Source organism: Macaca mulatta, chromosome 4 (assembly GCF_049350105.2).
Source record: "Macaca mulatta isolate MMU2019108-1 chromosome 4, T2T-MMU8v2.0, whole genome shotgun sequence".
In the NCBI taxonomy this organism is placed as follows: domain Eukaryota; kingdom Metazoa; phylum Chordata; class Mammalia; order Primates; family Cercopithecidae; genus Macaca; species Macaca mulatta.
In genome coordinates this window covers 14846609-14872180 of record NC_133409.1, presented here as the reverse complement: position 1 = coordinate 14872180, position 25572 = coordinate 14846609, and the positions used below count along the sequence as shown (strand labels likewise).

Genomic DNA, 25572 nt, shown 5'->3' with positions numbered 1-25572 from the left:
CATTTCACTGCATAGGCCTACTAAATTAATTTCATGACTAATTTTTAGAATTGTCCGAAAAACACTGACTTAGAATATGTATGACAGGAACTTGTGTTTGGGAGTAATTACTGTATGTTTTTTAGAGCTATAAATAAATACCCTGGAGGGGATACAGAAAGGATAGTGAGGGAGAAAGAAGAAAAGCAAAAGGAAGGCAAAAATACATGGGGAGTGGAGAAAGGTAATTAGAAATAGAAAAGATATCTGGAAAAAGTCAAAGATGGATAAGGGAAAAGAGAAAAGAAAGCAAATGTCAGGATGAAAGAGGAAGAAAGCCTGTCTTGGTAATTTCTGGAGTGAGAGGAGAGGTCATATTCCAGTTTCCTTGGGCTGAGGAGCTCTTATCACTTATTATCTCCACCGGTGGAGGGAATTAGCTGATTAATCATTGATCACTGCCTCTGAGCTGCTCTAATCCTTAAACGTTTAAAGACTGTATTCCAGGTGCTTGGAAAAGATAACAAGAATTATCCATTAAGGGGGAAATACTTATTCGGCTTGCTGCACAGAGACCACCGCAGTATCTACAAAGTTCCAGATGAAATCAATGCAGGTTGGAGGTCCGGGGTGTGACTTGTATGTGAAGAATGTGTTATTGAAAATTAACATCATGAAAAGTAAATGAAGTTGAGTTAATCATGGCCATTGTGTCATGCTCATCTCATCAGTGTGAAGAAGGGCTCTAATTCTGTGTGACAGCATGCTCTGATTTATAAAACACTTGCTCTGGTAGAAGCCTACACCAAGGGACATAAACCCAGTCTTGAAGTACCACTTTTTATGAGAGATTCTTAGGGGATAAATGCAACCATATGGTCCTAAAACTGTAAGCACACTTGTCGTTATTATTATTATTATTATTATTGTTATTTGAGATATAGTCTCACGTTGCAGCCCAGGCTGGAGTGCAGTGGCATGATCTCGGCTCACTGGAACCTCCACCTCCTGGGTTGAAGCAATTCTCCAGCCTCAGCTTCCCGAGTAGCTGGGATTATAGGTGCCTGCCACCATGCCTGGCTAATTTTTGTATTTTTAGTAGAGATGGGGTTTCACCATACTGGTCAGGCTGGTCTCGAACTTCTAACCTCAGGTGATCCGCCCGCCTCAGCCTCCCAAAGTGCTGGGATTACAGGTATGAACCACCATGCCTGGTCAAGCACACTTGTTTACCCTGCATTACATGTCAGTTTATCCTGAGCTGGAAGAATCCTAAAATACACAGTATTTATACAAACTCTGTGTTATATTCTGAACTATTTCTTAGAGGTGATTTTTAAAAGAGACATATTCCTGGAATAGGTGAACCATAGAAAAGCAAGCACTAATGATATGTGTTCATGCCTTTTTAACCTACCACTGATTGGCATTTGTTGCTTAGTTAAAATCTCTCAAGAACTGGTAGGAGTGTAAAATGAGAACACGTTGGTCTTGCATGAATATAGTGAATCACCGCCTGGCCCCACAGCACCCGCCCGCCAGGCACAGCAAGTCCTGCCACTCCAGTCCTTCTCACCTGGCATTTGGTCACAGGTGCAGTAGAGGCAGACTGAAGGGGAAAAAATGCTAATAACTTGGTGTGTTTGCTTTTTCTTTTTCTCTCAGAAGGCAGCAGGGAAACAAAGAAACAGGAGGGGCAAAGGGTTTACAAGGAAGAAACACAACAGAGAAAGAACTAAAAAGTGTTCAAGGATGCCCCCTTGAAAACCAGTGGGACACGGAGGGAGCATTCTAGGGATGCTCATGGGGCCTCAGCCAGGCCCTGATGGTCATGGGTGTGATTGGGGGTGAGAGTCAGTGCATTTCAGTAAATATTTACTGAGCACTCAATTTAAGTTACTACTCTAGAGACACAAAGATGAGTTGCCCTCTAAAAATATACAACCTTGTAGGATTATAACCACCCTAAATATCAGCAACACTGATCCAGTGATGGCTAAACAACCTCCATGTGATGTTACCAAATGAGTCAAGCAAAGTATGCTTGCCCAGGAAACTTAAGTGTGTCTACATTAGGGACAGTATGTTAGGTACTGAGGAAAGAATAAAGGTATGTTCTCCTTAAGTATCTTTTAAAACTCAAGATCAACAGAGAAGAAATATTAGAATTTCTGAATATTTCTGAATATACAGGTGTCTACAAATCCAGGTCATGTCAGATGCCCAAAATGAGGTCTGTCAATGCTAATAATCCAGCATTGCTACCCCAGTGACTGGAAAGCAGCTGGTAACAACAGGCACTGGTAGCTTAGTGATGGAGATCATGGGCTCTGGAGCCATCCTGTGTAGGTTTAAATCCTGGTTCCTCTACTTGCTAGCTGTATGATCTTGGGCAAGTTACATAACTTCTCTGTCCCTCAGTTTCCCCATTTGTAAAATGGAGATGATAATAAGATCTACTTTACAGGGTTATTGTGAGAACTTAGAACAGGCTATGGTACACAGAACAGTGCCCATCACGCAGTGTGTTCGGTCAATGTTGGCTGATGCCATTTCTCCCTGATCACTACCCCTATACTCAGGGAGGGGTTATGACTCACAGGGAGGGGTCACACTCACACAAACTACAGCTTAGGGTGTTTGGGCTGACAGTACAGACATTGACCAGTTTGGGGTTTAACATCCACTTCTAAGCAATGTCCTGCAAGACTGTGGTTGAAAGCGTCCAGCTGTCCATCCATGTTTCTGCATGTTCATTTCAAGAGCCCCTGTTCCACTGGCTTCCTGCCAATTATTTACTGTCAATATTTTTTACATTTGGTGTTATAAATACTTCATATTTAGAAAAGAAAAAAGCGGTTTCTTCACAATTTCAAGAAAAACTGGTAAGATGAACTATCCAGAGATGGGTAGATGCGTATGTGCATGAACTTAAACTTATTACGACTCTTGAATATACTAGAAAACAAAACATAGCAAGAGGAGAATGTCAAGAATACCACATAAAAGCAATTTCTCTTGGTTGTGGCATAGCTTTAGAAATCTAAAAATGAATAGTCAACGTTTTAAGAACCTGGCTAGAAAGCACGTCCCTGTGCACACGTGCGTGCGCACACACACACACACATCCCGCAAAACACCAAAAACATTCTTGGGCAGTTGCCATGACAACATAATGCTGAGCTACCAAGCTCTTTGTTATCTTGCTGAAAATGCTGTATAAAAACACCCTTATGACAGATTCTTTACTAATTAAGTGGAAAAGGTTAAAGAATTCTAGATCCACGTGGTTTTCATCTATACTAGGACTCAAAGGCAAATACTAAATATTTTAAGAAAAAGAATGTGAAAGTAGTAACCATTAGATGAATTACAGATCAAATCAGAAATAATGTTGAAGACAACAGTGGGGAATGTGTTGCTTTTATTTTGTATGCTATGTTCATTTCATCATCTCCTCATAAGTTGTATCATATTATTTTAATGAAATAATCACTTTGTATAATACAATTTGGTTAATAGAATCTCTTACTAGCACATTATTAAAAAGTTTCTTTCCTTGGCCATATCTATGTCAATTCATTTGAGAGCCCACAGTTCCATATGCTAAATAGTTATAACAAAACAAATTGGTCTCTAAATTAATAGGGGCTTATATACCAAACAAAAAAAAAGACGAAAAAAAGAAAAAATAGTGTTGGCGAGAGAAAGAAGGATAAACAGCGTCTTTGAAGGCTGTGATAAAATACGGTCTGGAGTTCTTTCCACTTCTCTGATTAGCCATCTCTGTTTCCCTTGTAGGTTTTTCTACATCTCTGTCTCAGACATTAGACCCAGATCCCTGCCAAGATCAGCCGTAGAATTTTCTCACTGTAGTCTCGCTTCCTAGGCAGTCTCATCCTTAACTGGTGACTTTCTTTATTACTCATGAGCATTTACATCCCCAGCCCAGGTTCTCTTCTGAGTTCCAGATTGGTTAATCCAACTGCCTCCTAAACTTGTCCACTTTGATGCTACATTAAAGGCAAACCAGTCCTCTTGCAGTGCTCCTGACCTCAGTGAATGGCAGTTTTGAATGGTCCTAACACAGACATACTCAATACCTATGTGTTGAATGAGTAGGTGAATGAATGAATAAATCAATCAAAACTGTTACACAAACCAAAAAACCTAAGGGTCATCCTTAATAACACCCTCTTGCTCTCCATTCTCTGAGTCAGGATCTAAGTTCTGTCCATTTCACCACTTAGATTATTTTCCAGATCCATCCCATTCTCAAAATCCCCACAGCCACTACTCTCTAAAAGGCTTTTGCTGGATTACTGTAACAGTAATTACTATGAGCCATTACTAATAGTAATTACTGTGAGCCATCAATTAAGAACCCGCAGATGTGAGATACAGAGAAGTCAGACAATCAATACCTATTCAAATAAACAATTAATTGATCAAACTGATCAAACTGATTTAAGAAAAAGGAAGAGAACATTTACTAAATGTCAAGTGTATGCCAGACACTGATCTAGATGTCTCACATATACTACCTCACTGAATTTCCACAGTAAATTTTGTTTTGGAGATGGAGTCTCGCTCTGTCACCCAAGCTGGAGTGCAGTGGTACAATCTCGGCTCACTGCAACCTCCGCCTCCCGAGTTCAAGCAATTCTCCTGTCTCCGCCTCCCAAGTAGCTGGAATTACAGGCATGCACCACCATGCCTGGATAATTTTTGTATTTCAAGTGGCCACAGGGTTTCATGATGTTGCCCAGGCTGGTCTCGAACACCTGACCTAAGGTGATCCATCCGCCTCAACTTCCCAAAGTGCTGGGATTACAGGCGTGAGCTACCGTGCCCTGCCCACCATGACCCATTTTATGGAAGCAACTCAACTGAGCATATGGCATCAGAGGGGCCTCTTCTGGTCACAACCCTTTGCTTTGTTAGGTCCCAACAAGCAGTCAGTAACGATGACTATGAAGAGGATGATGACGGTGATCACTATTTGAGAATGTATTCTAGACACTACTCTAAGCACTTTGTGTGCATTATTTCATTTGAGTTTCATCACCATCTTACAAAGTTGGTGCTATTATTCCCTTTTGCAGATGAGGAAACTGAACCACATAGCAGTTAAGTTATTTGCTCAGGGTAAAAAACTGGGAAGTAGTATGATTTGAACATAGTTCTGTTTATTTAAGACTTCACAAAACAACTGTTTAACTTATAGCAAGTTATTAGAACTGATGGGGATATATAGCTAGAAGAGACAAATCCATCCATATCCTCAAAGGTCTTGTATTAAACTTGAGCATGTCTCCAGGATCAGACCTGTTTCACCATCCCACTTCTACCCAGTGGAGGGCAGAGTTCATGGTCGGAAACCTCCACCAATGCCAAACCCACCTCCAAAGATGCATTTCAGGACCATTAGGGCTGCCAACCTCTTCCCTATCCCTCAGAGACTCAGTTTTCCTCGAGTAAGGTACCACAAGGAGATACTTTGGTGCTTATACTAATTTGGTGACAAGAGTGAATCTTTTTCTTAAAAAGTCTTTAAAGAAAGCCCTATGAGTGGTGTGAATACAAAGATTTCTTTAAAGATCTAATCTAGTACTTACAGTTTGATAACTCCATCTGAGCACCTGGAACAGGGCTGCTGGCTATTCTTGTCTTGTTTATGTTGACTCTGCCCCAACTGAACAAATCTACAAATTACAATGGATAAGAGTAAGCTAAAGAAGGGAGTACTTGCAATTAATTCAGTAGATCACACAAAATGGTGTAAGCTTTCAAATGACAGTAGTATGCTTATTTCAGAAAAGCACCTAAGAGTACTGTAAGTAACATAAGACTGCCTGATTTTAAAGTGGGCTTGTTAAAAGTAGGAAAAGGGATTCTGCTTAAAATGTACGTCATAACCATGGATAAAAGAATGAAATCAAAAGTGCATGCCATTGAACTTCTATTAACTTAAACATGGTGCAGAACTTGAACAGAAATGTTCCTGAAGCCAGGAAGATGATCTCGCAGAGCCTCACACATCTAAGGGTGACACGTATCTAATGCGTGACATGCAGGAAGCATGGGGAAGCACGCAGGATGGTGCTGGCAGTGAGACAAGTGACATGGAATTCCTTTCCATTTTTTTAACTATTTAAAAACATTTTCTTTGAAGACTATGAAAAAGTTTACCATTTGTTTTTCATTAGCTTTTTAAAAGGTCAAGAAAGTGTTACAGAAACTACCAATTATTGTATCATTACAGTGCTACTGAAAAACTTTCAAACAGCTTACTTTTATCCGACTTTTATCTTCAGCAAGTAAAAAATGTTGATCCATTTTTTGGGAAGAATGCCACATAGTACTGATTATTTGTACAGAACTTCAAACTTCCCAAATCAGGTGTACAATCACTGCCAGAGTTTTCTAAAAACTGGCAAGTGTATGAAGCTTTGAGGAAGTAAGTAGAAAGCTTTCAGGTCTGGTCAAATAGCAAACCAAAGACACTAGAAAAGGTGAGGGAAAAGGAAGACACAGACAGCGGGGCTCAGCAATTACAATAAAACTACAAAACCGAGAAATCCTTAGGAGTCCAAAGGTGGGCAAGGCCTAATGTAGGAAAAACAGGCAGAAGAAAGGGAAGCTGGAAGACAGGCTGCAGAAACCACTTCTAGCGTGTGGTTTCCCTTCTCCACAGTGTTCTGTGGTAGGCCAGGTGGGAGCTGTTACATGCAAGCCAGGCTAGGTCACTGTCTACTACGTGCACAAACATAGCCAGCCAACTGACTGCAGAAATGGGGTGGCACGGGCACCTGCCAATTCAGTGCAGAACTACCTGGACTCTAGCCCTGCCCTGAAACTCTCCCCTTGGGATCAGAGGAGGCACTAAGAAAGCTCCAGAGCCTAGCTGAGCCAAAAGTGGGTGTCAATCAGTCCCTGAAAATCCCCTGGTCACCCTCTGGCACAGTTACCCCACAGATACTGATGGAGGGAGAATTCCTCTGCCTACTGCAATGCCCATGGCAGATGGAGAGGGGACATGTTCCAGGGCAGGCAAGGCAGGGAGGGAGAAGCCCAGTAAGGGGAGTGTGCCCATAGGAAGGGGTACTCACAGGGAAAGAATTGGTCAGTCCCCTGTTTCTCCCCTTCCCCCAAGGTCTGCATCATAAGCAGAGGCAGCTGATTATGATCAAGAGAACAAAAAGGAGGGAAGAGCCTAAAATACCATGGTACCCAGAAACACAGGCTATGACTCCCGGATAAGGCACTAAATGGCTCTGCTTGCTGCGCTGTTAGCCTATAAAAGGGGATAATATCTTTTTAATCTACTACAGAACTGTCTGAAGAACAAACAAAAGAGTGTAAAGTGTTATATAATGAAAGGAGGTATTATCTTCAGAATATCAAACACAGAATTTTATTCTAGGACATGGGTTCCTCCCTCCCCTGAAGTAACCCCTTCAATCCTTGGCATATACACTCATGCCCTCTGCAATAAACAAAGTCATATTACTCAGTCACTAACTTCAGATAATTCATTCTTTAGGCAACACGGTTTGTAAAGGCCCACTTCAACTACCACAGAGTCTGGCTACAGAGTTCTAACAGCCATGATGAATAAGTACTGTGTGTTTGTGTGTCAGAGTCAGGAGGGTGTGGCTGTGCTCTGATGACTAAATTGGCTTTCAGTCAATGACGCATATTCAAAAGAGTGCAAGTTACAGGAGCTGCTTTGGCAGTCAGGAAATGCTGGGCATTTTATATTTTATATATAATAGAGTAGTTTTTATTAATTGAAACGAAAAGCTGACAATATCTAATTCAATGGATTCTGTAAATGAAATGCCCTCATTTAAAAATAACTGAAGGTCAGTGCTCATTTTATATTACACAATTTACATTTTACACACACATTTACAAATTTGTATAAGTGGAACTGTATTCATATGCAATAACCAAGTCTTCTAAATCCATGTACTAAGCTAAGGAGGTGTTTGCAATGTTCTCATCAGGCTCATGGGGATTTCTGAGTGAAGGATTCTTTTGAGAATCTGCTATCCTCTCAAAAGGACACACAATACACACGAAAATATGCACACGATTTCAGAGAATGCCTTATGGGTATCCCCTCCTTTCAACTAGATTTTCCTAATAAAGGCCTATAACATTGTGAATTAGCATCTTATTATTACTGTTTTCTTTTTCCTCCTCAGTCACCACTCCCACCAGCATCTAGGACCTAAAGTGATGCAAGGTCCTCATTTGTTAACATCTCAGATTTATTTTGTGAGAAGGGACTTTGATCTTGAGGATTTAGAAATGCAGGAATATACTGGTACTTTGGTTTGTAGTTTACACATGAGCAGTGCAGATACCTGCATGCATCATAAATTTTTATCATTGAGGGGCAGAGTCTCAGGCATTTAGCACTTTAACCCCATATATAAACCAAAGTTTCACAATTTGACCGCCTCAATGCTGAAACTGCATTTTAAGTGGAATTCATTTTCTTCTGTATTGTTGACTATTTTCATTTCTTAGAAGTTATACTAGGCTGGGCACAGTGGCTCACGCCTGTAATCTTAGCACTTTGGGAGGCTGAGGTGGGCGGATTGCCTGAGCTCAGGAGTTTGAGGCTAGTTTGTGCAATACAGTGAAACCCCGTCTCTACTAATATACAAAACATTAGCCGGGCATAGCGGCGTGCATCTGTAATCCCAGCTACTCGGGAGCAGAGATCATACCACTGCACTCCAGCCTGGGTGACAGAGCGAGACTCTGTCTCCAAATTAAAAAAAAAAGTTACAGTAGTTAGAAATTACTGTAATTATAAATATTCATTTTTCTTTAATCTCTACATGAAAATGTCTCACCTTGAATAAATGGAGAAATCTTCTTCTGAGAGGCCATCCGAGAGGTTAATTCCATATAGCTCCTTCATGGGTTGGACCACATTCTGGGGTTTAAAAAAAAAAAAAAGGAGAACCAGGAAGAATTTTTAGACATCTAGCATATCAATAATTTCCAAAAGAAAATGAAACTGTGAATTTTTCCACAAAAGCAATCACAATGTTTCTTTAACCTGTTCATTAAACTTCTTAGTTAATGGTTTTTTAAAAATTTGATTTCCATTTCTGCTAAAAATAGTTCTAGGATTTAAAAAAGCTGTTAAATAATTACTAGCTGTTTTTGTATAATGCAGGAGTTGGCAACCTAATCCTGTAAAAGGCCAGATAGCAAATATTTTAAAAACTTTTTTGCGTATGCTGTCTCTGTTGCAAATACTCAGCTCTGCTCTTATAGTGCAAAACTACTCACATACAATAAGTAAACAAACAGGCATGGCTGGACTCCAATGTAATTTTATTTACAAAAAAAGGCATCAGGCTGGATTTGGCCAATACATCATAGTTTGCCAACTCCTGGAATATCGATTCAGCTCTCGTATAAACACGTTTTTATCTGCCTTATCTATTTCTGAATTAGTTTTGGATATTTCTAGAAATCAAATTGCTCCAAAGCTAGAGTTGGTCCTTTGTTGCTTATTTCTATTTGTTTTCCCCAATCTATCAGTAATATTGAATTGAACAAGATGAATTTCCCATTGGGGCCATTCAAAGATTGTGGAGGTATGTCTAAATCCTGTGATCCAGCGATGTGCCCAGTAAGAGAATAAATGGACCTCAAGTGTATGGGCTGATCAAAGAGGGCCAGTATTCACTTGAAAATTCTAAAAGGATAAGAAATTCACCATTACACATGCAAGCAAAAATACCAATTTTATTTTGAAATGAAATAAAATCATGCCTGTGCTAAATGTATTCATCTTATGCAGTGCCTCAAACACAACAGTGAGATAATGTGACATTTTCTTGCTCTCAGCCTTTTAACTGAAAGCGGAGTTGTAAAGATCATTTTCCAGGGCCTCAGGCTGGATCCCACAAGCTTCCCTCCCCCGCACCTCGGTCACTTTGGCACTGTCTCCTGCGTCCGTCATCTTCACGGGAGTGGAGCGCTGAGACACAGAGCCCTCCTCTTCCCGATCAGTCCCAGAGTCATCCTCAGAGCTGCTGGACACAGCCTCCTCGCTGGGGGGCGGCGGGGCACTGGCTGCCGTTTTCCGCTGTAATACAGCTTCTTCTCTATTGCTTTTGTTTCTTTTAAAAGAATAATATGGATGTGAAGCATCTTTAAACTAACCCTCAATACCCACTGTCTATCACTCTGTTCCAAAGCCTTAGGCCTAGTGAAGCATAAGAAAATGACTGCGACACTAGTTTCTGGATTCAGGTTGTGCAACAGGGAAAAGGTTCATATTTCTCCATGTCCATGTACTGACCTTATATGAATATAAGCCGTGTTATAAAATCAAAAGATAAATGAAAATTACTTGCAGAGTGTGAAAAAATCTTCTCACCACTTGGTTACCTTGCCTTCCTTTGGTAACTGATATCATTATTCTCAAAACTTATGGTACAATTATAGAAGACTGTTATGTTTGGGATATTATTAAAATTAGCTATAACTCATAAAAGCTCCAAGAAAAAGTGGGTAGCCAAACCCATGTATATTTCCCTCCCTCCTATAATTTTTTATCAATCATAGTGTATCCAAATAATGAACAACTGATGGACATAAATAACATTTTAAATTGTATTGTGTTATTAGTAAACAAGTGTATTTGCTGAACATTCCCTTTAATAGTAGGGAATAGAAGGGGGAAAACCCTACACTTATAAAAGTATTTACTTTCATTTTAGTGCCAAATTTAAAGAGTAGTAAGAATTCTGTTTTTTAAATTCAGAAGACAATTTACAGTAATACTTTTTGCTTTATGAAAAATGTTTAATGTTTCACTCTTTAAAAAATTCTCTATAAGGAGCTAAAAATGCCATAATATTTTGAAATGTTCTAGGAAAGGAAAATGCAGTTTTATGTGACCATGGGTTAGATACTGCAGAAAACAAGCAGACTCTGACCTTTTGCAAGTAAAAATTCAAGTTGGTCACGTTTCTGTGCTACACACTAATACAGCTGGTCATTTACTCATTTGTCCTGGGAATTCCCTGAATTCCAAACTCCTGAAGACCTTCCTTCTTTTAAATTCCTCACAGCATCTGATCAGGGCTTAACATGAGCTATTTAAAGGCTACATATAAAAGCCACAGAAATAGTGTCTCTGGAAAATATCAATATATGTCCCACCGGACAAATCACACATAGCTAGAATACAATTAAGATCCCATACAATTAGGATTCTGCATCTGCAGCCTGACTGGGCTATGTGGCCAGCGTCTAGAAGAAATCTGTCACTGAGACTAGGCAAGTCACTGAAGGGGAAAGAGGCTCTCATGCCAGGAAACAACACATTTCACTCCAGTCTCTTAAGCATGAAGATGCAAGCACAGTATGTCTTCTTCTTTACTGGACTGAATAAAATAATAGTCTCCCCCAAAATAATGTTATAGTGATACACAGAAAAATCTATTAAGTTCTGTATCAGGATATATTTGCTTTTATGTTACTGAGGATGCCAACAAAATAAATACAATAAATATAAAGTTTTACTTAACTATTTCATGTTGGGAAATAGAGAATGCTGAGTTATTTATAAGACATAATATCTGTCACCTGCCTTTATGCCATCTGTTATATTCCCAATTTAAACAATAAAATGCACTGTACCGCTGAAACTCCCATAAATTCCTTCAGTATTGAACACCTTAGCGATCCCAGTGCTATTAATAAACTATATATGACCTGAAGTTATTAGTTTTTGGCGGAAATCATATTGCAAGTACTTTTCTTTTACACAAATCTTTAAAGTTTCATTCTATACACAAATCTTACCCCAATACTGATTTTCCAGTTTCATCTGGTTTACGCACAGTAAATGGACTTGGATCAATTCCAACAGTCTTAGGCATAAAGTCACTAAAGAAAGGTGAAAACACAATTACATATGAATTACTGTCCATCCAGATGATATTGGCTTCCATCTCAGTTCACATTCTTATAATATGCCTTCTTAACTCTAGGAGTTACATATTATATATTCTGAGCCAACTGCTCAGGGACATAAAACCATGAACTAACAGCACTAGGTAATTTCAGTGTTATCAGTCTTAATTGTGAATTCTCTATGATCACAAGGCCCAGCAGTTTTGAATTTAAATATCATCTACTATAACAGTGTTGACATCTGAACTTCTGCTAAGATGTATACTATCTGGTCAATCTGGTTATATATCATGATTAATTCTCAGGTAAAACTTAAATTCATAAAGGCCAATGACAAAACACTAAGCTGTTCAGTTTCATAGATAACATTTTTAAGCTATACCACCTAAGAAGGTAGACATAATGATCAAAAACACAGTGGTATGAACTGAAATATCAACATCTACCTCATTAGGCTGAAGTTAATTCATTAAAACACTGCCAGAACACTTTAAATAGAAACTCTTTTAATTTACCACTTACTGAGGTAAGCTAAAGCTTCCACATTATGCAAGGGCCACCTCACCATTACTGCCGAAGCCAGACCAGATTCCACAGTAGATGCCAAAAAGGCAACAGTTCCAGGATTTATGCTGGATGAGACTCCTGGCTTCTGGCAAGGACACTGCTCCAAGTGTGTGACTGAATGTCACATTATTTGAAGGAGAAGAAAGTAATCTTGAATCTGGCCTAAAATAGCTATTGTAACAGTTTGAAAATGTTTCAAAGATGTAACTGGCTTAATTTCTTTTTGAACATACACAATTGATCCTTTTCATTTGCAGATTCCATGTTTGTGAGATTGCTTACTCACTAACATGTATTTGCAACCCCCAAATCAATCCTCATGGTACTTTCACAGTCACTGCAGACATGTGCATGTACAGAATGGTGAAAACTTTGAATCCCCCAATGCTTATGTTCTCAGCTGAGGCTGAACAAGGGGTACTCTGCTTCTTAATTTCTGCTCTCGTATCATAAATAAATGTCTTTTTCACAGTCTATTTAACACTATGTTTTTCACATTTTTGGTGCCTTTTTTGGTGATCTTGCTATTTAAGATGGTCCCCACATATAGTGCCGAAGCTGTTTAGTGGTTCTAAGCACAAGAAAGCTTTGATGCACCTGACAGAGCAAACATGTGTGTTAAATAAGCTTCATTCAGGCATGAGTTATAGTGCTGTTGGCCGTGTTATGTTAATAAATCAACAATATACAGATGCTCCCCAATTTAGAATGGGGGTTACATCCTGACAAACCCATAGTAACTTGAATATGTATTTAGTACACCTAACCTACTGTATGTAATAGCTTTGTGTAGTCTACCTTAAAAGTGCTCAGAACATTTACATTAGCTTATGGTTGTGCAAAGTCATCTAACACAAAGCCTATTTTATAGCAAAGTTATTATAAAGAATTTTCAATCAAAATTCAAAATTTGAAGTACAGTTTCTACCTAATGCATGTGACTTTTGCACCATCGTAAAGCTGAAAAATTGTAAGTTGAATCATTGTAAGGCAGGGACTGATTGTATATTAACTATGTTTCTGTCTTTAAACAAAAACACATACAAAACTAGGTTATGCATTGATTGGCTGACAAATATGATGTGACCAGAGGCTCTTACGAACCTAATCCTGTATTTCCCTTAGAAGCAATGGTTCAGTATTTACTAATTCAGTGTTTGCAGTGACTTCATAGAAAGTAGCTACCACAAACACAATTAACTACAGTAAGTCCTCACTTAATGTCATTGATAGGTTTGTGGAAACTGTGACTTCAAGTGAGACAATGTACAGCAGGTCCTTAAATAATGTCGTTTTTTTTCAACATCATTTCATTTAAAGTCAGTTTCCAAGAAGTTATCAAAGATGTGAAGTGAGGGTTTATATGTATATAAACACATATATATAATGTCACTTATCATTTGCTGAGTTGAAAACTCCTAGAAATGACAAAGGTCTTATGGTTAAAACTGCTAAACCCTAACACGTTTAATTGAAAAATCAAGCAAGTAAGAATTTCAAACTGTTCCTCACTACCTGAAACTGAAGCAAAATGTAGAGTGATTTCTAGGAAACAAAACCACAGAATACGTTTCCACATGTACCACATAAAGTGTAAGCATATAAATACCACATCTGAAGAAAATGTGAAATACAAAAAATTAAATTTTAGTATAAAATATAATAAGTAATTTTCTTTGCTCATTTTTCTTATTCTGGTCTCAGCATTTTTCCTAAAGGGTTCCATCAAATTCTAAAAGAGATACAGAAAATGAAATGTGTCTGAAGGTGAAAGACTAGTATGGAGAGAGAATGGAAACCATCCCATATAAGTTACGGAAGAAAAAATGAAGGATATTTACCCTGAAAAAAAAATGAATATGGCTTCCTCAAATATCTTGAGGCAAAAGAGGAACTAGATTTGTCCTGTGACTAATAAAAACAGTAATAACAATAGCTACCATTTATTAATCACCTGCCTGTACCAGGCACTAAAAAGGTACTTGCAGGGAATGTGTGTGCAGGACAAAGAGAGAGAAGGAGCGAGACAGAGGAAGACAGATTAAGAAAATAATGCTCAGGTAAGTTGGATAATTTACCCAAGGTCCCACAGGAAGTGGCTACACCAAGATTCACATCCTAGCCTTTCTTGTACCAAAGATGATGCTTTTCCCACTAATTTACGTCAACTCTCAATTTCTGTGTTCAATGAAAAAACTGAGTTTATTCCAAATGGCAAACTAGGACCAATAGGAGGCAGATTTCAACTTATCAAAGGGGAGAAATCAACTCCAACTGTCAATAGAACAATAGAAGGGGCTGCCTCTTGAAGTAGGGGGCTCCCCATCACAGGAGGTATTCAAACAAAGGCTGACTACCCACCTGACAGAAGGCCTACAGAATGGATTTCTGGTAAAGACACACATATATATACAAACTAGGAAAATTACAGTTCTCAAATACTTATGGTATCAGAGTATACACAACATACCGTGCTGAGCTTGTCATAGCCAAGCAAAAGGTATCATCAAAGCTGCTCAACTCATATGGCCGAAAGAACTCATTGTGGATATCAATCTCTTCTTCATATTTGTGGAATTTCTTCACTATCAACTTCTTTAAGTTCACAGCACAGATAACTAAGAGAGATACTGCATGTTACTCTAAAAGTCTGAGATTATATCAAGTAAACATTTCCGTAATATCAACTGTGCTCACAGACAGCACTGTGATAAGTTCTGTGGGGGACACAGCCTTGACCGAGGGTAAGCTCCTGCCTCCAACACTTACACAGTTAGAAAGGAGATGAGATAGACACAGAAATACAATGCAAAGCTGAGTTCAAAAAGCTCTAAGGAGCCAGGAGGGCCTCAGGAAGTCCAGTTGGAGCAGGGAGTTATTTAGAGTAGGCTCTTTAAATTCCTTTTTGCTCTTAAATAAATGCTCTTTGTGTTTTAGCTAAAAATTGTACAGCTTTTCCCTAAGTTTCCCTTTATGTTTCAAATTCTGTTAATAGCCAGTGTTAGATAGTTAAAACCCTTTCCTTTCTCCCAGAACAACTAAACCTTCTTAGCAATATGAGTAATGATTTTACCCAGAATTTCAAGTTACAAATACCTTCCAAAATGAATTTATAACTTAATAAAAACCAAAAATACTTTGTAATCTTACTTTATGGCCTTCCCCACCCAAAGTTGGGATGCTGAACCATGACTAGATGGAGTCCTCAACTGGAGCGTTCCAGATTCACAGGAGATCTTGCTAGGAACCCTTTACCAAATGGAAAATGAGCTTGCTCAAGGTCAGGGGAGTTAGTAACAGGGCCAGAATTAAGCTTTATTTAAAATTGGGCAATTATTTAAATTTGGCAACAACATTCTAATGTATTATACACTTAAGGGTATTCCTTTAATATAGAATGTTTTCTGGCCGTCTGACAAATTAATGAAATTTAATTTAAATGTAACTAAAATGTACTTTTATACACGCATCTGTACCTTTTTTCACTGCTTAGCAGAGGAAAAAAGTTTTAAGTTCTCTTTGCGAATGGGTCCTTATTTCCTCCGCATTCCCCCAAAATATGCAGAAATATAAGCTGTACTAGTTTAAAGTGATGAGCTGTTATATTTTATTGACTAAATATGAGAGACATACATAATAGTAAGACAATACAAGGTATTGGCCTACACAGATAAAAAGAAGTATAATATAATTCCTGCCCTTTAAGAAGCTAACAGGTGTTATATTATCCTATCTATTAAAGCAGCAACATAATACTGAATAGCCATTCATTTGTTTCTAATAAAATACTATGTGCAAAGGATTTAATGCTTCAAGTTCATTAAGGTATAATTCCAAAATATGTTAGTGTAAAAACTAAAACACAAACAGTTACCTACCTTCATCATAGGGTAATGGTAAATGCTTTATTACCTCTGGTGTCCACCAGTAAGTATAACTATAAAACAAAAATTAAAAAATAAAAGGTGAACCAAATGTAAATGTTGGTTTTCTACAATTTACTGCAAAAAAAAGAATTTATACGGTCTATAGTAACATGTTTCCTCCTACCTCAAAGTTAATTTTTATCTTTTTAAAACATGTTTGCAAAGCTTTTGACACAGTAGGTCTTCAACACGGTAATTCCCTTCCCAATCGCTTTCTTCCTTCAACTATGTCGTGGATCTACAAAAATGCCATGAATCCACCTGAGAGTCAAGATGCTCTGATGTTATTTACTTTTAGCTAAAAAGGATTAGAATGTAATAAGCTGACTCTATGAACTGCTGTTAACTTCTCCCAGGGACTGTGCCTACAGTGACTTACTCTGCCACAGGTGAGAAGTGGGACCTTAACCCAAGTCCTACAACCAGGATTCCCTCGCGTGCAGTTATCTGACAGTTAGAATCTACTCTGCTGTATATGTATACATCTGTGTGTATAGTTAAAACAGTTAAGCAAAATCATTAAGGAATGAATTGGACAGTACTAATGAACAGGTTCCCTTAGAAAGCAGTATAGACCCTGTTATTCTTTAACTGTAAATATGTGCTACCTGATTACAGAAGCTAGTCAGAGTAAGAGTAAAGAATGTCAACTGTCTGGATTTCTGCTAGAAGGCTCGTCTGCTATAAGCAAAGAATCTGAAAGAATCCTAAGTGGCCTTCTCTCTGAACACCTAATTTAATTCTCAATCAAATTCTAATGAAATGAATATTTAGAGGAAAAGTGATATTATGTCAAAGCTCATGAGAGCTAGGAAGGAGAAGAATGTAAAACAATATATCAAGAATTTTTAAAAATCAGATTCTAAAGATTAAAAAAAGAGCCTATAGCCAAAAATTGCTAAAAAGAGAACTTAATATAAATGAAAGGTTTTCTAAAAATACAAAGCTGAAATTACAATATTGAGTAATCCTGATTATGAAGCAACGGGAAAGTATCCAAATGAAATTGGCAACATAGGGAACTCTCCTAGAGATGGCAAGCAGAATACACAACCACTAATGAAAGAAGGAATATGAAGCCTAATGAATTGTGTGGGGCGAATCACTGTTCTGACAGGAAAGGTTCTTAAAGTTTTGTTTTAGACTGAAGTTACGCTTTACAGCAGTGCTACTCAAAATTCAATGTGCATGTCAATCACTTTGGGATCTTGCTAAAAGGCAGATGATTCAGTAGGTGGGGCCTGAGATTCCGCATCTATGACAAACTCCTGAGCAAAACCAAAGGGGCAGACCCTCCAACCCCTTTTCAATAACAAGGTTTTGAATATAAAAAGAACAGAGCAAGGATAAGGCCGCTGCTTGTGAAGAATTCACTCAGTCATTCCACATTTACGAAGCACCTGCTATGTGTCAGACACTGCTCTATGTGTTGGAAGTGCCAAGCTGAAAACAATGACGGAGAAAGCAGAGCGACTTAATTCCAGTACTGTTTCTATCCTCCCTAGCCACAACAAGTTTTGCACCTGCAAGAAAAAACACAAGATAAGAGGGAACTCTGTACCACCCGGAAGACAGAAGCATTTCTACAAGCAGGCCAGTGTCCTGGTGTAGCTGAGATCAATCATCTTTAAGGAACAGTGAAACACGGAGCTGATACTGGAAATGGGCAAATGCAGTCTTTAATTTTTACATTTACCAGAATTTATTTATTTATTTTTTTCAACTTTAAGTTCTGGGGTACATGTGCAGAATGTGCAGGTTTGTTACATAGGTAAACGTGTGCCATGGTGGTTTGCTGCACAGATCATCCCATCACCTAGATATTAAGCCCAGCATCCATTAGCTATTCATACTGATGCTCTCCCTCTCACTCTCGCCACCACAGGCCCCGGTGTGTGTTGTTCTCTCCCACCATGTGTCCATGTGTTCTCATCATTCAGCTCCCACTTTTAAGTGAGAACATGCAGCGTTTGGTTTTCTGTTCCTGCATTAGTTTGCTGAGGATAACAGGAGTCTTGATGCTCATCAGTGAGAGGGTGACAGATTCCAAAAACCAGACATCAACAAGTGATGTAAGTGATGTTGATCTCAGCAACGTAACAGAATCAAATATGAGACAGAGACGTGTTGTAAGTGACCTAAAAAGATGGCCAATGCATTCTCTGAATTCACATATATTCACAAAAACAAGCCACACCAAGCTAATATCATTTCCTTTTCTGCTAGGAAAGTCAGACCGTCAGATCAGGGGAATGAAAAAGACATGGACTAATTGTTTAAGAGGGGTGTATGCATGTGTGTATGCATGCATCTGAGTAAACCTAATTCTGTGATGATCTAACCCTGGCAGGGGAGGAAAGTAGAGAAGTTATCAGTATATGAGGAATTCCCTAAAGAATGTTGCTTACAATCAGCTTGCTTAGGAAGAAGTAGACATTACAAAAAAGGTGTTTTAACTCAGAATTCTTGTGGTGAGCAAGAATGAAAAGATAATCATGTATTCATGATTTAAGACCAGGCCATAAACTTTTAAAAAATATTACTAAATTGTATTTCCCTTAGCAATACGTAGCAATTTAACAACACTTTTAAAAGATTCCAAGTCTTTTGGGTGAGTCTCAGAAGCAAAGAGACATCTGCCTTGGAGAAGATAAGCTAAAATGGATGGAGGATCAGAGCATCTAAGGCGACTAAGCCCAAGATAGGGGAATCTCTACCGCGTCTACTACCAGGTACATTGATCCAGAGGAAGAACAACGCACTGGGTCAGAAACCTGCTTCGGGACCAGGGATCAGAAAACAGGAGATTCCAAGTGAGTGTCGCTTCCTTCTTTGCACACAAAAAAGCCAGTAAGTCAGATTCTCTTTCCTTTTTCAGTTCCTAGTATTAAGAGTTCTCGGTTCCACAGGAAGGATAGGGAAAAATGTTAAAGACTGTCTTTAATTTCCCTAGCTAACTTGGGAGCCCTCTGAAACATTCATGAATGTCAGCAAAGCAATCAATTTGTGAACAAGACAGAGAAATATGGGCAGGGCAAGAGTATAGTTAAGCAAACCTACAGCTGTTTAAATGATTACAACCAAAGGCACTAAACAATGTTATGTAGAAGGAGTTGTCTGTGCGTGGAAATCAATGGGTTCTGCCATTTACCCTACTATAGACAACATTTTTCATCAAGTACTCGAATTAGGATCAAGATGATCAGCTGATTAAATCTGAAGAAACTATAAAGCTAGAAGTATTCATTAAAGGATACACATTTTAATTTTTTTTTGGAAGGAGGCAAAGCATATATGAACATGACAAGAATGGTACCAATGTGGCGGAGCGGCAATGGCACATGTTAAAAAAGACTTAGGAGGTCTAACAGACAGGAAGCTCGGAGTGCACACTGTGATGGCAACGCTGAGGATGGCTGGTGTGACCTTATGCTTATCAATGAAAACACAGCATCTAGGACAAGGGGAGTGATGGTCCCAGAGGTCTCACAACAACTAGCACAAATCAGACCAAACGCTGACCATTATTGGACCCAGATCTGGGGGCCACAGTTTAAGAAGAACATTGACCTCAACTGGAATATACACAGAGGAGAGTGATGTTCTGAATGCTGGAGGGACTTGAAACCACAGCATACAAGGAACAGCTGAAGAAACCGGAGCTATTCAACCAGTAGAAGAAGAGATTTTGAAAGTACATGAACTCATCTTCAAATATTTAAAAGATTATCAAGTGGATGAGGAAATCTTGTTTTTAAGGTCTTTAGGATTAATAAGTAAGATTACAGAGGAGCAGATCTCAGCACGACGTGAGGAAGAATTGTGTAAGCGAACTGTTCCAAAAAACTGCCTCTTCAACAGTTGACAAACAAGAGCTTGTCAAGCATAGGCCAGATTACCTCTCCCTAGGGAAACAGAAAGGGAACTCACATATCAGACAGGGGCAAGCCAATAAATCTCCCAACTCTAGGAGTCAATGAAATAATTAACGCTTAATGCCTAAAAGCATCTTGGTGACATTCTAAACACCAGTTCATTAGATGGGATCTTAGATGATTATATGCCATATTAATCAAATTCAGAACAAAGCTTCAATTAGCGGTTTTAGGCAGATCAATAAATGTGAGATTTTGTGTCATTGAAGTACTTATCTCAAGAGGACCCTGTTCCAATGAACTCTAGGTAGAGTTAGGTTTATTCCCTCTTCTCTTATTGTGCAAGAAAAATATTATTTCATAGCATGCCATTATCTATACCATTCCCGTATCATTGGTAAACACGATATAAAATACAACATGCCACAAATTTCAAAACACCCATGAATAAATAATAAAGTCTTTATTAATATTACATTAATAAGTCACATTATCTAAGTTTCCAGACTTTACGGGCATCCTGTATGATCTTTAATAGATATTAAAAACTAGGGAATGTTATCTCCTTAAAGAATAGTAATAGGTCAGGTGCAGTGGCTCCCACCTGTAATCCCAGCAATTTGGGAGCCAAAATGGGCAGACTGCTTGAGCCCAGGAGTTGGAGGCGAGCCTGGGCAACATGGCAAAACCCAGTCTCTACCAAAAATACAAAAATCAGCTGGGTATGGTGGTGTCCACCTGTGGTCCTAGCTACTTGGAAGGCTAAGGGGAGAAGATGGCTTGAGCCCTGGGAGGGAGAGGCTGCAGTGAGCCGAGATCGAGATCGCACCACTGCACTCTAGCCTGGGTGACAGAGTCAGACTCTGACTCAAAAGCAAACAAAAGACGGTAACAATACTAACACCTATTGTATGTAACTAGGTGCTAACCATTTATATGATCTCATCTGATTCTCTGAGAAAGCTGTAAGTTAGGTACTATTATTGTCTCTATTTTAATGATGTGGAAACAGAATGAGACCAGTTAAGTGACTTGCCCAAGGTCACCCAGGTATTAACTGAAGGCAGGCTTTCCAGAGTCTGGCTACTTCAGTACTGGGTTTATTCTGTGTCAGACCTAGTATTAAGTACTTTCCATATATTTTCCCATTTAAGCCTCAATGACCCTGCGAGGTATGTATAGTCATCTCCATTTTACAGGTGAGAAAATGAGGTTGAGAGGTTAATGGGTCGCAGGCCACACACTTGCAGAAATTCTAGCTCAGCTCTACCTGAGCCTGAGCTCCGTGCTCTTGTCCTGTTACTGCCTCCGGGTAAACTCTTCATTTCTTTTGAGAATTGTAATGCTGCTTTAACTGTCAGCAAAATAACCTGTACAGGTGGGTGACACTAGAAAGTTTTTTAAAAAACTGTTTATGCGCAGTACCAATACCCTGTTCCCCTGACATCAAAAAACAGTTTTCAGAATTTTGACATTCTAGAGGAAAAAACAAAAAACCAACCAACCAACCAGAAAAAGGAGATCTAAATCAACTGAGTAAGCCATATTATCTACTTTGATACAATTTTATTTTCAGTGGTAGGCTTAGAGCTGATTCTCACTGAATCATCTAACTGAATAATCTTAGCCAAGACATTATCTCTGCACCTCAATTTCCTTTTTTAGAAAATGGGGATGTAACACCAGCTTCCTTTTATTCCAACACATAAACTCCCAAACCACCTGCCTTTGTTATGTAACTCAAGGTGAGCAAGGGGTTTAAATTATGCTTTTAATACACAGCTAATTTCTGCAGTAGAAAATTGAGTTATGGCTGTTCCCAAGCTTTATCTAAAATATCTTCAATACTTACAGGTAATATAAAAATTCAGAAAATCAACCATATTTACCTACAGTTAACTGTCATCAGTAAATACAAATACAGGTATTTATACCCATCACTCAACAAATACACAGTTCCAAATTTTTTGTCAGCAAAAATTTATGTAAATAATATTTTATTAATAATAAATTTAATGTAAAAATTAGCAGTGCTCCATTTATAGGGAGAGTAAGCTCAAGTATTAAGTTGGTTATTCCAATAATATGTATTGATAAGAAACATATAAACTCTGAGACCTTCCTAATATTTTAAATATTCCTGAAGCAACACAGAACTTAATAACAACTGCAAGAGCTGTACTTGCAACTTTGTCCGTTGTTCATGGTCCCATACACACAATTAGCACAGACTGGCAATGACTCCTACAGTGTTTGGCAGGTTTTTTTTTTTTTTTTTGGAGACAGAGATTTTGCTTGTTGCTCAGGTTGGAGTGCAGTGGCATGATCTCGGCTCACTACAACGTCTGCCTCCTTGGCTCAAGCGATTCTCCTGCCTCAGCCTCCCGAGTAGCTGGGATTATAGGCACGTACCACCATGCCCAGCTATTTTTTGTATTTTTTTTTTAGTAGAGATGGAGTTTCACCATGTTGACCAGGCTGGTCTCGAACTCCTGACCTCAGGTAATCCTCCCGCCTTGGTCTTCCAAAATGCTGGGATTACAGGCGTGAGCCACCGCGCCTGGCCTGGTAGGTATCTTTATACAAAATTAGGGCTCTATTAAATTGATGTTGTAAGAGAAAAGCACAACGGGAGAACTTGACATTAGAGGCCTTTGAGTGCAATGGACTAGGCTCTAACCTCATGTATGGTATGTAAAAAATTTTATTTATGTGGCAAAATTGATTATATTATTATAGTACATGACTCCTCAGTTAAAAAACACTAAAGAGCCTCCTCATTAAATACTTGCAATGACTCCGTGAGGTGTGTCCAGGCATTTACGTTTTCAGATAAGGAAAATAAGGCTTAGAGAGTTTAAATTACTCGACCCAGGTCACAGAACTGCAGAGATTCCAACTCAACTCTACCTGACCCTGAGGCTCACACCACAGAGTGTCACACTAACCTGCTTCAGGTAAACTGTTTGTTTCTTCTGAGAATATTATTACCAATTTAACTGCACTCGAAATAACCTGTACTGGCAAGTGACTCAAGCATGTGAGTGGTGGGGACATGAAAGTGGTTATCTGACGCTAGCTAGTAGCACTGCTCTAGCTTCCTGTCTTCCCAGTGTTACTGAGACTGGTTGTTTCGTGGAGGAGAGAATATTGGAATTACAAGGTACAAGCTGCTTAGCTGTCACACTTGAAAAATCTAAGACTGACTCTACATCTTAGAGTCCTTGAGAGTTTCAAGTTTGTAGGAAACACTCAAAGATGATACTGTTGGTTTGCTTTAGTGGAGCTACAACTTCTGTTCAACAATGAAGGTCTGAAACTTCATATCTTAGAGAAAATGCAAAACAACAATTGCTAACCACATTTTCCCCAACCTACTTCAGGACATCAACAGTACTGAACTCATGGCAAGCATGTGGCCAAACTGACTGCTGTATGCATGGGAGGATGGATACCCCATTCTCCATGATGCGCTTCCTTCCCATTGCATGCCTGTATCAAAACATCTCACGTACCCCATAAATATATACACCTATTTCATACCCACAAAAAAATTAAAAAATTTTAAAAAATAAAATAAAACTGACTAGCCTATGATTTCTCAAGATGAAAAGTATCTCATATTCCAAACAACACCAAATGGGAGTTTATATTATAGACTAGGAAGAAAAATACCTTCTTCTTGTTGGCAAAAGTCTCATGGTATTTTTGTGATGCAAATAAAAATCTGTTGGGAGTTCCCAGAGATGAGGTTTCCCTTCAGTGGGATGAAAAACTCCCAGGAAGAGGTTAATGGAATCTTGTCTGTCAGCATCTAAAAAGCAAAATAGATATTTCAGAAAATCAATTACTGATGTATATAACTCGAGACTATTTTCTTAGGAGGAGAGTGGTACAAAAGTAGTATTTATACTTCAAATACATACAAATACAAGTACTTCATACACACATACATAAGTTACCAAGATTTGGTGCAGAATTAAAATCTTGCTGCAAAATGTTTCCTCTTTGTTCCATAGCTCTTATAAAATACACAGATGATAGCGAACATAAACTGCTTGTTGAATTTGGAGACACTTAAACATCTTTAAGAACTCAGAGAGTAAATACCTTAGATAGCAATTTTATTTTTTAAATGAAAATATATCCTCACCATTTGTTATTTTACCTGAAGTAAATGTATCTTCACTTTATTGCAAAGACAAGCAGAGACTTCAGAGACTAATAAAATGACCCAATTTCTATCCATATTCTGTTGTACAACTTTGAACAAGTCAGTTGCATTGTCTCCACTTTTAATCCTTGAAAAGATACTCTCCCTTTCTTTAACAGAGACAATGTTTACAACATATTTTGTCCCTGTCAGCTGTGAGCCTGGCCCATTCTCTTTTGCGGCTGAAAATGAAGGCAGAGAAGGCACGTGATAACAGCCTCATTCTAACTATTTGAGCATTCCAAAATTATCTTTTAAACTATACTATGAAATAACAAAACTGATGGTGTGTATGTTTTACTTCCTCTTCCTTTTCCTAATTATCTTTTGGTAAAAATGATAATATGCACTGAAGTGGTCTCATGAACCACCCTTCCCATTCTACATTCTCCTCCCTAGTGTCCTTCATTCTTTCTCCTTATTTCCTTCTTTCCATTCTTGTCTCAGAGTCCTGTATATTCCAGTTTGTGGCAGACATCCACAATATAAATAATAACCTCTTTCCAAAAATGAGCATAGAACTAAAAAGATAGCACAGTAGAAATGACTGCATTTGGAGCAAGGTAACATTATTATAAAATCAATTTTCTTCCAACAGTTATAGTGAACAAGATACACCTGAAATTAGCAACATTGTTCTCATTGGGTTATTTGATCATTATGGCAAAACTAAATGACTGAAATACGAAATACAGTACATCAAACATGTATTTCATATATTAGACAGGAAGCATTCCATTAAAACAGCACTTACCTTTTGGGCTAAAAGTAATATATAAAGAGACATGTTTATGTGCTGAGCACATTTGGGGACTTTCTTTGCACTTGTTGAGAGAAAACATCAAGCATTAAATAATGCATACATTACTGCCCCAATGTGTACCCTCTTTACATAATACAAAAGTAAACATGTTGCTCTTATGGCAATTACATTCTTTATGCTTCTTAAATAGCCTTAATAGCACTTAATAGTTCATTTCACATAGTACCTCAAAATATCTTAATATAATCTAGAGAAGCTTTCCACTTTTCAGCCACGTTTTCTAGGAGT

At 38.4% G+C, this 25572-nt stretch overlaps 1 protein-coding gene across 3 annotated transcripts in view; it reads right to left on the bottom strand.

Annotated features, from left to right (window-relative positions):
* The window catches only part of FIG4 (FIG4 phosphoinositide 5-phosphatase), a 125346-nt gene that overhangs the window by 24540 nt on the left and 75234 nt on the right, over positions 1 to 25572 (bottom strand). For all 3 annotated transcript variants that reach the window (XM_077998473.1, NM_001172433.2, XM_077998474.1), the window contains 7 exon segments: positions 23984 to 24122; positions 16386 to 16444; positions 14978 to 15125; positions 11830 to 11913; positions 9941 to 10136; positions 8853 to 8935; positions 5598 to 5684 (listed from right to left, as the gene is read on the bottom strand). In XM_077998473.1, the coding sequence (XP_077854599.1) occupies positions 5598 to 5684; positions 8853 to 8935; positions 9941 to 10136; positions 11830 to 11913; positions 14978 to 15125; positions 16386 to 16444; positions 23984 to 24122 (796 nt within the window).